The sequence below is a fragment of the Capsicum annuum genome, chromosome 5, assembly GCF_002878395.1.
Source record: "Capsicum annuum cultivar UCD-10X-F1 chromosome 5, UCD10Xv1.1, whole genome shotgun sequence".
NCBI lineage: Eukaryota > Viridiplantae > Streptophyta > Magnoliopsida > Solanales > Solanaceae > Capsicum > Capsicum annuum.
The window spans coordinates 21,106,994-21,120,721 of NC_061115.1; the positions used below are offsets into that span (position 1 = coordinate 21,106,994).

Genomic DNA, 13,728 nt, shown 5'->3' on the forward strand with positions numbered 1-13,728 from the left:
GGGGAGATATTGTAATACCCCGAGACTCTAACCAATAGTGCAACCATGACTCAAGTTCATGAGAAATAAATTATAGTGCTTTGGTTGTTTTTTTATCAAGGGTGATGTGTATTAAGGCCTCAAAGATGTCCTAGCGATTAGGTGAATCAAAACATTCCTTACCGATTGAATTCTTGAAAAGGATTTTGGCATAGTCAACTTCAAATGATCATATCTCTCGTTATACTACGATTTATTGAGATCATGACCCACCAACAGATAGATAATTGAATTAACTTTCCAATGATACCAATTTCGCCAAAATCCGATATCGAAGCAAAGAGTTATGCCTATTTTACTCCAACGTGTCAGACTGGAAATTTTGTGACGACCTTTTGTGACGACTTGTCACAAGCCTGACGACTTGTCACAAAATGTTGTCACCTTAAGCAGAAAGTCACAAATTTCAGCATTTTGTGATGACTTGTCATAAGTTTGACGACTTGTCACAAAATGTCGTCAACCTTAAACAGAAAATCATAAAATCCACCCTTTTGTGACGACATTTCATGACGACTTGTTACAAGTCTGATGACTTATCACAAATGTCGTCAACTATTTTTTTCAGCAATTAAAGGACATTTTTGCAAGGGTATTTTGGTCTTTTTCCATTTTTGGAGGCCTCTATATATATGAGAATCCCCATTCAAACCCTAATTTCTTTATTCTCTCTCCCAATCCTCTTAAGAAATATATCTAGGGTTTTATTTAAGACATTAATCTTCTCAAAATCATCCATAAATCTTCAAGATTTCTTCAAGAATCAAGTTCCTCATAGTGTGGGCTTTGAGAATCATTTATTACAACTGCGGATAGAGTCTCAAGCACTAGAATTCATTTAATTTCAAAGGTTAAGGTATGTGGGGTTTTGAACAAGAGCAATTCTTTTGATCTTGTGCCCAAAGCTTTGATTTCTATCATGGATTTATATGATTTTGCAAGTGGGTTTATACCCAAATTACTTCATCATGAGATTATGAGAATATAAATTGTTCAAGCTTTGTTATACATGATTATTTTACTATTCCCAAGTTATGACTTGATATTTAATATTCTGAATTTCATATTTCTACCATGAGTTGATATTTCAAGTTCTTTCAAGATATGTGTCAAGCTTTAAGCTTCCTTATGACAAATTGGGTTATTGAGTATATTGATTCATAAGATTGAGTTGATACAATGAGTCTTGATATTTCCTCAAAGTTGTTGATGTTGTCATGATTTGATGAATTGATATATTTTCATATTGAGAAAGATTAATTTGATTTGAGTCGAGTTAGGAATCCACAAATTGATTATGATTTGATAAATGAGAAAGAGATTTGATTTGGTCTTCATTATAGACCCTCGTGATGTTTGTGGTAGATTTCCTAACACGTTCTGAGCTTGTGTCTGGGAGTAGTATTTAGCACCGAGCGGAAAATGTGGTATTTCCTCAAAACTACGTGCCACCGTAGGATTGATATTGATAATTGTGGTCCAGAGGCCGAGTATGAGATTATGATAACTGAATTGAGGTTGTACTCCCTGGCAAGAGTACGACGCTCCCGTCAATGTGGGGTTCTCTCCTTAGAAGGGAAAAACGTTGGGCTCCATGTATCTCACATGGTTTATGTCGGTTATAAGAACCTCCCATGTCCATAAGAGTTGAGTTTTCTTGAAATTTCCAAGTCACTCCGAGTCTTGAGTTGAAGAGTTGAGTTGTTTATGATGATTTATGAGGTTTTTATCATATGATTTATTTACTATGAGATCATGAAAAATATGTTTTAATCTAACTCAATCCAAGTGAGCCATCATTGTATACATGTATATTTTCATGAAATTGATGATGATATTTACCTTATTACATGCACCCCCACATACTCAGTACATTCCAAAGTGCTGACCCACATATTTTTCTATGGGTTACATTTTCTTATAATGTAGGTTCAGGTACTCAGCCGCAGCCGCATTAGCGATATTCGAGTACCTCAACTATGTTTCCTCAGTGGTGAGTCCTGATGGTTCGAGGACCGTGTCTATATTTTTGGTGATATCGTTCTGTTGTTATGGCTTTCAGTACTATTTGAGTCAGTTGGGGGTTTGTCCTAATGACTCCTTGATTTTGATGTATAGAGGCTTGTCAGACTAGAGGGTTGGTATGTACAGACATTCAATATATTTTAGTTGTACAGTCTAGTATTGTCCAGTATTTCTCTTGAACCCGATGTGGTATATCTCTTTGTTGTGCATGACTATTGTTGAATTGAATTCCTTGAGGTAGTGTCTGGCTTTGAGGGTTAGCTTGGGGATACTTGTAGCCCTAAGCACCGTGTGACGTCTCGAGATAAAATTTTAGGGCGTTACAGCAGATATCATCAATACAACAAATCCTGAATGTTTTTGTTGGATAAAAATTGATAAAGAAACTGAACCAGGAAAAAACTTCTTTGTTTATTTCTATGTGTGCTTTTATGCCTTCAAGCAAGGATGATTAGATGGGTGTAGAAAAATTATTGGTTTTGATGGATGCTTTCTCAAAGGAGCTTGTAAGGGTGAGTTGTTGGTTGCTGTGGGGAAAATGGCAACAACCAAATGTATCCTATTACATGGGTAGTTCTTAATACTGAAACAAAACATAGCTGAGACTGGTTCATAAGGTATCTGATTGCAGATCTAAATCTGGAAACTGGTGAAGGTTTGACTGTAATGTCAGACCAACAAAAGGTACCACCACTTAATTATTTTTCTCATTACTTAACTTTATTTTCCAATAATATTCCTATTTTAATAATACTTAATACTTATTACAGGGTCTTGCTCCTATTTTGATGGATCTGCTATCAAACGGCGAGAGAAGAATGTGTGCTAGACATATTTGGAGCAATTGGCATGTGCACTGAAGAGGATATGAGAGAAGGAAGAAGTTTTGGAGATGTGCAAAATCAAGCTTTGAAGTAAAGTTTAGAGAGGAGATGCAAGCAATTCAAGGCTAGGTAAGAAAGAAATAACTGAGGACATATTGGTTAATCCACTTACTTCTTGGTGTAGGACATATTTCAAATGTGATATTGTAGAAAATAACATGTGTGAGATTTTTAATTCTTGGATCTTAGCTGCTAGACATAAGTCCATAATCACAATGTTAGAGGATATCAAGCATCAAATGATGAATAGACATGTAGTTATGATCAAATTTATAGAAACATGGATTTTAGACATTGCACTTATGGCAAAAACTATTTTAGAAGCTAACAAGGAATATTCAAATAGGTGTAGAGTACTTGGTTTTGAAATTGAGGATGGGGGTTACATATTTGTTGTTCACTTGAACAAGAAGTATTGTGATTGTAGGTTATGGATGTTAACAAGTATTCCTTGTCCTCATACCGTTTGTGCTTATTATTACTTGAATGAAGATCCTGATTAGCATATAGAGCACTGGTATAGGAAAGAAACCTTTCTTAAGTCTTATAGCCATTTCATTCAACCAATACCCAATATGAGAATGTGGTCGGAAACCAGAAACCCATCAATTAAACCTCCAAAACCAAGAAAGATGTCGGGCAGACTTGGCAAGAATAAAAGAAAGAAGAAGGATAAGCCAAAAAAGTTGGGCAAACTCTCAAAAAAATATGTCAAGACCACCTGTTCAAGGTGCAAGCAAGTTGGCCATAACAAGACTATGTATGCCAAAATGGTAAGCCTTAAATGAATTTCATAATAGTTTGTAAAGTTAACTTATTTCTTAAATTTTCAAATTTCTGTTTGTATGTTAGAATGGGATGGAAAGCAGTAATAGTAGTCAACCTAGCACTCAGCCTACAGCTTCATGGAATCCACCATCACCACAATCAAGTTCTATTTATGTTGACACTAGTGCAATGACAAGACATACCTACACTCAAAGTCAGACAACAAGAGTAAGTTATATATGTTCTGCTGCCTTAATATTTTTCTCCTGCTTAATATTATTATTCCAAATTGTTGAAAATATTATGTTGCATTTATTCACAGTCAAGCTCCACCTTTCATACATATGCAACTACACAGTACAGTCAATCAAGAACTATTTGTGCTGACACAACTGCTGTGCCAAGAGCACCTCAAAGAAAGGTGTCAAGTGAGGCTGGTAGAGGTCAAGGTGCTACTGATAAAGGTAAAGGTACTGCTGGTAGAGTAAAGGTTGTTCTGGTAGAGGTTAATGTGGTGCTAATAGGGAGGTGGTTCTGATAGTGGTCAATGTGGTGTTGATAGAGGAGGTGAAGGAGGAACTGGTAGAGGTCAAGGAGGAAGTGGTAGAGGATTGGCAAGAAAAATAGCCAATGCAAGAGGAACCCCATTTGAAAGTGGAAGAAATGCTTCTTCGAGTCAAGTACCACCTTTGCCAACCAACAAGAGGCCATACAATGCTACCTCATTTGTTGCTGCTACTGGATACAAAAGGCTTGCAACTGATTTTGGAGTTTACTCTGATCCAGCAACTAGAACCCAAGTGTACAATGTATTTCTTTCTGTCTCATTATTTACCTATAATAATGTTTTCATTCAAGTTTTCAATGTTCATTGTTTTATAATTTTATCTAATTTTGCAGCCTGGTACATCAAGTGACAGGGTTCTTTATGGAGGTATAAATTTAAAAAGTGTTTCACCAACCAATATAAATATTGGTTTTAAACCTAATGGCCTAAAGTGGAATGAAAAAGATGCAGTGACTAGCACACAATTACAACAAATAAAAGCAAATAAGAGAAAAAAAATGGATGCAACCAAGTCTTCTTCATTAGTTGGATCTTCAAAGAAACAATTCATTTAGAAATGATTTGTACTGTAATGAGGTTTAATGACTTTGAACAAATTGTGTTACTAGTTTTTGAACAACTTTTTCTTAGGCAACAGTTAATGACTGTGGTGTATGCTGCAGTAGAACTATTATGCTCAATGTTGAGCTTTTTTGTTGCAGTTTTTAGCTCAATCTTTAGCTGTTTTAATATGATATCCAGTTGCTTGTACTTCTAATATAGTTCCTTTTTATCAACACCTTCAATAGTTAAAAATAGGCTATATGGTTATACCTTGAGTAGCTGCACAACTAGACACAAAGTAGCCAATTGACAATGAGATTGTCATACAAAATATCTCAATTCATTTAAACAACTACTACAAATTACTACTACTACTACAAACTAACCAAACAACTACTACAAACTGCTACAAATTACTACTACTACAAACTAACCAAACAACTACTACATACTACTACAAACTACTACTACTACTACAAACTTACGAAACAACTACTACAAACTAACCATTACATATCCATTACAAACTAAACTAACGAAACAACTACAACAAACTAACCATTACAAATTCATTACAAACTAACCATTACAATATCCAATTACCTATTCAATAGGAAAACTTAACTACTACCTTACACCATATTAAAGAACCACTTTACAGTAAGAACCATGAGAAAAAGTAGAACAAGTCTATTTAATTTGAACTTAGCACATTCAATTTCAAGTTTAACTTTTTTGAGTTTTTTCTCAATGCAATCAACTTCTCTTCACTATCTTTCAATTTCTCACACATAGTGTCCCTCTCTTGTTCAACGTCTTTGAGCTTTTGCTTCAATCGATCACACGAATTTTCACCATCTTTGCACCTAATCATTAAGCCCGATTCTACCTCAGGATATTGATGCACATAAATTGAAGGTTTTGGATCAATCCATCTAAAGTACCCACATCCACCATTTTTCAAAAATGCAAAAACAATAGAATAATAAAAAAATCACCAAAAAAAATAAAATTAAAATCTGTAAAAATGATACAAACCTTTGGAACTTTACATCCAAAAAATCTACGATCCGGATTTGAAGGAGTCCTTGAAGCTCTTAAAGGATAAAATTCAAAACAATAACACAAATTGGGAACCTCAATATTAACGGAATTTTCCGACATTCTCATTGAAAAAGAGAGACAAAAATAATTTAAGGAAAATTATGAGATAACTTTGATAGTGAGATGAGAGAAGTTGATCGAGAAGTGACCTATGGAGGAGAGAATGAAGAAAGAAGAAGAGAAAATTAGGTTAAATAGAGGGAAAGTGAAGGAGATGGCAAAAGTAACATTATTTAACGTTAACTTTTGCCACATGAACAATTTTTTTAGGCGTCACGCGCCTCCCGTGATTGCACAGCACGCGCAGTGCCATGTGGGCAAAAAATACCCCATTGAAACAAAATTCGGGAATTTAGGGGTCTGATAGGTACAAGCCTTAGTTTAGGGGTCTAAGTAAATTTTCGAAATAAGTTTGAGTGCGTATCGATGAGTTTGACCTTGTGCTTTTTCTTGTTATCCACATAAATGTGTCTACTTTGGACTGGTCTTTAATATTTATCCTTAAATTGGTATTTTTAATTTTTATCTTTTAACACTTTAATACTCCATTCGTTCGCTCTTACTTACCATATTTTGACTTTTTACGAATATTAAAAGAATTAGCTGATGTTAATTGCATCTTACTAAAGATAAAATAAAAAAAGAAGTTGTTATTTCTTAATATGTCAAAAATGATAAGTAAAAATGTAATTAAAAAATAAGTGATAAGTAATTTTAAGCAGAGAAAATAATTAAAATATGACTAAAAGTATTCTTAACCTTAATGAAACCAAAAAACAATTTGCAACAGACAAATTATATTATATGGGCAAAAAAAAATATCGATTACAAAGTTTACAAATAAAAATCATTTCACAATATAAAAAACTTTGACCTACAATTTTTCATTAAACTCCAAGCAAATAAATAAATTAAAGACCATTTCGAAATAGAAAAAGAAAAAAGACGTGCAAAAACTTGCCACCGATGGTCCAAGACCGGTCTAAACCGACAACATCACATCACTGATCACCCCTTTAACCGAGTGCCGAACCGGTCCCGGTTCAAAGATAATATTATTATTTCCAGCTATACATATTAAATGACTAGACAGTCAAACATAAAGACAGGATATTTTCTTAGAATGTGAATTTTGTATCACTGTCTCCTTCAATGATAAAATAAATTAGTCACCATTCCAACACTTGTAACAACCTATAGTAATAATACAAATATGTATACAAGTCATCAATTAGGACCAAATAATAATATTGTATACAAGTCATCAATTAGGACCATAATTTAGTCCAATTAGCATTAGAAAAAACATATAGTACTATATAATATATATTATAGTAACTATATACATTTTGGAAAAAAAGTTGTGGGTGCATGAGTGTAGCCTAGTGAGAATATGACTTAAGATAGTAAAATATGATCGATAATTAAAATAAAAAAAGAAAAAAAGCATCGTTTCCACCCAAACTATACCCGAAAAGAAAAGTCGAAGCCACACTTAAATTATACTAGTGACCTATTACACACCTAAACTATAAAAAGTGAAACTATTTACACCCTGTCAGGCTACCACCACTTGCATGCGGTGTAGTGTTTTACACGCGCTGCTACGTCAGCACCACGTCAGTAAAAAATATCACTTTTTTATAGTTACGGTGTGTAATAGGTCACTTATATAGTTTAGGTGTGGCTTCAATTTTTCGACTATAGTTTGAGGTGAAAACGATGTCTTTTTCCTTAATGTTTTTAGCCGTTTACTTTTGTTATTTAATAGGCTGGACGCGCCTAAAATAAGTGTAACACACACGCCTTAGAATAGGGGGTCGTGGGGAGGTAATAATATCACTTTTATATAGTTAAGGTGTATAATAAATCATTTATATAATTTAAGTGTGGCTTAGATTTTTCTTATATAGTATGAGTAAAAATAATGCCTTTTCCTAATAAAAAAAATAGTAGATAGCGAAGTGTCGTCACCGTATATATGAAAGACATCTCCCTCCTTTCCTCTTCTTAATATAAGTTGTATTATTTAATAATTATATAATAGTTTCTTATTCTTTGAGGTATTTGCTATTATCTTGCTATTTGGTTATCACATATTTCTTGCCATCAATAAAATTCCTTTTAAGCCAAAGGTATTTTAAATACAATGTAACTATTCAACAAAAGTATGATAATATGTTCATATATTCTATCCTTAATTCATATTTTACCTAATCTATTTTTATTATTATTTACATATGTTTATCCATTTTCCACATCTTATCCAATAAACCTTTATCCATAATAATGGACAAGATATTTTCCTGAATGGGAATTCGGTAATCATTGTATCCTTTCACAACTCTTATATAACAACCAGTATACTAACAACACTTAAAACACCCAATAATACAAAAACAGTATACAAGTTATACTATATATATACACACATATATACTATAGTTATTGGACTTACAAAACAGTATACAAGCTATACATTATATACTATAGTTGTTGAACTTATAGTTTGTTGAACTAATGGAGATAAGAGTAGGGATCAAGTTGCTACTTGCATTATGGCTACTGATATCCACTGTATGTGGTGGTTATTCTTATCGACCGATGGCGGGAATGAGGTGGCAGAAGAAGAAGGATTCAAGTGGATTAAGGCGTAGTTTGCTTAATAATGGACTAGGATTGACTCCTCCTATGGGGTAAACCAATCCATTAATGAATTTGATTATTCATGTTTTTTTAGTTTTATGGTAATTGTACTTGTAGTTGTTGTTATAGTGTTGCGCTTTTAGTGTCTTGTTTTAGGAGGTTGGTGATGTTTGTGTGTTTTTGAAGTAGATCGATTGTAGTGTTATATTTTGTGGTAGTCTTGTTTATGTTATTATCTATTGTTTTGGAACTAACTACCTGTGTTTTCTTGATTCGTTTTTGTCTTGAGTCGTGGATCTATTAGAAACACCCTCTCTGCCTCATCTCTTAAGTAGTGATATAGAGAGCCCGGGATCTTAGGAGGCAGTGGTATCGATTGTGTATACTGTATCCTTCCTAGACTTCACTTTGGGGGCATACACCGGTAAATTATGAGTTCAAAAGTTTTAAAAAAATAAATTGAAATTTTAGTAATTTTTTACCTTTATATCTATGTTCAATAAATTTTAGTAATTTTCTCCTTTATACATTTGCAGAAAATCCTAGATCCATCTTGTGTTTGTTTTTTACTATGTTGGATTTAGGTCTAATTGGTTTATGCAGATTAACCAGAATATATGTGTGTTTGTGTGTAATGTATACATATTATTGCAAAAGAGTTATAGGTGAATGACTTCAGCTTCCCGAGTGAGGAAAATGACTCTACATAAGAAAAAAAGGAATTAAGGTCGAGGATTAGGGTGGAAAATTAGTAGGTACTCTAGTGTTGTCGTACTATATATATGCGGAGAGGTCCTCCTCTTTTCCTTTTCTCAATGTTAGTAGTATTATTTAGTAATTGTGTAGTCTGTTGCTTCATCCGTTTTGTATCTTGCTATTTGGTTGTCATATTTTTCTTGCAATTCTATTTCGATAACATTCCTTTTGAGTCGAGGGTCTATTGGAAAGGACATCTCTATCCAACAAAGGTAGGGGTAAGGTCTGTGTACATCTTCCCCTCCCCAGACCCAACTGAAGAGTATTACTACGACAACTAGTGTGGAGCTAACCTTCTGCTCTAATTCGTGTCCTTCAAAACCTCCTATCTAAGATCATGTCCTCCGTCAGCTGAAGTTGCATCATGTCTAGTCTAACTCCTAAATACTTCATCGGCCTACCTCTACCTCTCCTGAAACCATCCGTAGCCAACCTGTTGCAACCACTTTAGCACAATCAATTAATCTATTCAGGCTTTGGCAATATTAACTTAACAATAGCAAATTCTATTTCAGGTGGAGTAGTTGGAATCATTTTGCCTGCAACATTGATGAGAAAGTCATAAGAGAAACTGGTAAGTGTATTTGTTTTTGTCTGTTTTACGTAATCTAATCCCTGATTTAACAATTACGCCATCATATTCAACTGTATATTATTGAGCGTTCTTTTGATTGACAGCTGATGCCCTGGTTTCAACTGGTCTTGATAAGCTTGGATATCAGTATGTCAATATAGGTACGTCTTTGACTAAATGTTGATATAGAATGAAGAGAGAGTGTGTGAATCTCTATGGACACACACAGTTTTTAAGATTTTGTTTTAGATCTTCTATACGTAGATGAGAATGTAAACTAGCACCCACGGCTAGATGGGAATGTACACATCTGCATTTGCGTATCCTGTTTGCAGCTACAGTTTTGGTTTGTATATTTATAATGATGCCATGAACGCTTTAGGGCGTCCTCAAGATATGTTTTCAGATACCGCTATACAATTACAATCCGTTTTGCAGCTACAGTTTTGGTTTGTATATTCATAATGATGCCACGAACGCTCTAGGGCGTCCTCAAGATATGTTTTCAGATACCGCAAGAAACTGATAGTTACTAATAATGTGTTTGGCACTTTCTTTTTAGATGATTGCTGGGCTGAACCTCAACGTGATGATCAGGTACTTTTGTCTCAACTGGAATCTGTGTTTATAACTTTATTTAGTATCTTCCTTACTAATTTTATCTTCTTATATGAAATCCAAATTCCAGGGAAATTTTGCGGCTAAAAATTCCACATTCCCTTCTGGAATTAAAGCTCTAGCTGACTATGTTCATAGTAAAGGACTTAAGCTAGGAATTTATTCCGATGCAGGGTAACTTTAACTTGCACATGAAATTCGTTTTGAAAAGATATTGTTGATTTCGATATTCATCATTTAAGGATTCTACAGGTATTATACTTGCAGCAAGAAAATGCCTGGTTCACTTGGTCACGAGGAACAAGATGCAAAAACTTTTGCAGCATGGGTAAGTATAAGTCTCCTGAGTAATCTTGAGAATTAATCATAAAACAATTGGTACGTAGTTGTTAATAACGATATTTCCCTTCAGGGTATTGATTATTTGAAGTATGATAATTGCAACCATGATGGAACAAGACCAACTGTGCGGTAAATATTTGGGTTCTAATCAGCTCATGAAATCATATGGGATAGATTCCTTTAGTTGTCTACCGAACTTCTTTTTTTGACGTGGATCCTTTCTTCTGTAGATACCCTATTATGACGCGAGCTATAATGAATGCTGGAAGGCCTATCTACTTTAACCTTTGTGAATGGTGACAACTTCTTCCCTAATAAACGCTTATGTGGTTTCCTTCTCTCATCTTTACATTACTGCAATAATCCTATATACCCTTTTTTTATAGGGGCGACTTGCATCCAGCATTGTGGGGTGGAAAGTTAGGTAACAGCTGGAGAAACACAAACGATATCACTGATACATGGGAAAGGTATACTACTTCTGTTTCAAATTGTTTGTCTGGTTTTGACTTCACATGGAGTTTAAGAAAGTAAAGAAAACTTTTGAATCTTGTGGTCTTAAACTACAAAATATGTAGAATGTACCAAAGTACACATATCATGTGGAAAGTTGAAATTAAAAAGTTGTCGAAAAAGGGCATAGGCATAGACGGACTAAAAAGGAAAATAAGACAAAAAAATTGAAACGAAAGTAGTAGTTAAATAGGTCCTTTAATAGACAGATTTCATGACTTGATCTTGTATTCATCTTTCCTTCTTTGACAGCATGATTTCTAGAGCAGACCAGAATGAAGTTTATGCAGATTATGCAAGGCCTGGTGGCTGGAATGGTTAGTATTTAGTATGTGTTTTAAGTTTTCTTAAAATTGTATATCGTTACCATTGAAGAGTGTGACCATCTCATTTTAAACCTTTAGCAATTAGAGTGAATAGATTTTTATTACTTCATTATGTTATGTCTTAACACGCCCTTTCACGTGTGGGCCTGATCATTTTTCATAACCTATGATACGATGTTAATGTGATCATATTATCTAAAAGTTCAGTTATGAGAGAGGACACGTTTCAATTACTTAATTATGTTATGTATTCACACTTCCAAACAGATCCCGACATGCTTGAGGTGGGAAATGGAGGAATGACGAAGGATGAATACATCGTCCACTTTAGTATCTGGGCGATTTCAAAGGTACAACATCATCTTTTCTTAATTGTATATTTCACTTTTTTTATCAATGCTAATGTATGATCCATTCTATGCTAATTCTAGGCTCCCCTTATCATTGGTTGCGATGTGAGAAGTGTAACGAAGGATACCATGGAAATTCTTACCAACAAAGAGGTCATTGCTGTTGATCAAGGTACTAAACTGCGCAATACGTCAACTGCAACTAGTCATTTGTTATACTTTATGCGCGATTACCAAGATAGGAGCTAGATCCTTTCAGTTGTCTTCAAGAGTATTAACACATTCATTGCGTTGTACAGATGAATTAGGTGTCCAGGGCAAAAAGGTTAGAATGGAAGGTGATCTTGAGGTAACAAAAATCTATACAATGTAGAACTTTTTTTCCCCTGCCCGTAATGCAGATTGCAGACATTACAATAACCTTTTCACATTCTGTTATGACCAGATCTGGGCAGGGCCTCTATTAGGCTATAGAGTAGCTGTAGTACTTCTCAACCGTGGTCCTCAGAAATCTGAAATAACAGCAAATTGGGATGACATTGGAATCCCTCCTAACAGCGTCGCAGAGGCAAGAGACCTTTGGGAGGTGCGTCTTTGTTACATTCCTAATCCATTTTTCGGAAGAATTCAGGAAGAATGAGCCCCCAGGGCTTTATTCAAGTAGTAAGAGCGCAATGCTGACGTGTTTGTTAGGCATACATCGCAGGTTCAAACCTGACCACCATTACCCTTAAGGATTTCTAGTCATCAAAATGATTCCTGGAAGAATGATTTCCAGCTAATCAGAAAATTCAGGATTTCTATAACTTCAACGAGAATTATAAATTTATCATACGCATCAAATCAGTCATATTTATATAAAACGTTAGGATAAAATCTTCAAGACTGGCTATAAATTGACACTTTCTTGTTAAATTTTAAATTTGTTCAACTAGTAACCAAATGCAGGGAGCCTTGGAGTAACTGGTAAAGTTGCTGCCAAGGTCACGGATTCAAGCCTTAGAAACAGCCTCTGGCAGAAATACAAGGTAAGCTTGTGTACAATACACCCTTGCAGTGGGGCTTCCCCAGACCTTGCGCATAGTAGGAGCTTTAGTCCACCGAACTGCCCCTTTTGAGTTACCAAATACTTTATCTGACAAATACGTATGCCATAAATATAAGTACTTAGTAGTGATCCTTTTAGAATGCACTAGAAAACATTATACAACTATAAAGTACTCGTGAATGATAGATACCTCTTGGAATGCACTAGAAACATTGTACAACTCTAATATCTCTGTGTAATAATCAGCCGGATCCATAAAATACTCTACGTTATAGTCAGCCAGATCAATAAAGTAGTTGATCATTCACCTCTTTGCTAGGTGATCGCTGTAGTTGATGCAGCTATTTTACTCATTGTGGAAATAATTTGGCATATTGTTGATGCAGCACAAGACATTGGAGACAAGATTTGTAGGGAATTTGACAGCTACAGTGAACTCTCATGCATGCAAGATGTATGTATTGAAGCCTATTGCTTAAGGAGTAAAATGGTCTGCACCAGAGATTTCAGTGTCTTCCTGCTATTTTGTTATGTTTTTAAGTATAAAAATGAACTAGTCATTTGTGTCAAATGTGTCCAAAGAATTAAACATCATTATTAATTGTTATATATGAGTTTTATCTA

The 13,728-nt window shown here is 34.6% G+C and overlaps 1 protein-coding gene across 1 annotated transcript; it reads left to right on the top strand.

The window, feature by feature from the left end:
• The first annotated feature begins 7,996 nt into the window (after nucleotides 1-7,996).
• On the top strand, nucleotides 7,997-13,728 carry LOC107870414 (alpha-galactosidase 1). Its single transcript, XM_016716942.2, has 15 exons — nucleotides 7,997-8,627; nucleotides 9,849-9,907; nucleotides 10,012-10,068; nucleotides 10,470-10,504; nucleotides 10,596-10,699; nucleotides 10,778-10,853; nucleotides 10,938-10,996; nucleotides 11,098-11,163; nucleotides 11,254-11,337; nucleotides 11,633-11,697; nucleotides 11,974-12,056; nucleotides 12,138-12,228; nucleotides 12,356-12,405; nucleotides 12,502-12,642; nucleotides 13,491-13,728. The coding sequence occupies exons 1-15, from the start codon at nucleotides 8,452-8,454 to the stop codon at nucleotides 13,581-13,583; spliced, it is 1,239 nt and encodes a 412-aa protein (XP_016572428.2). The 5' UTR covers nucleotides 7,997-8,451; the 3' UTR covers nucleotides 13,584-13,728.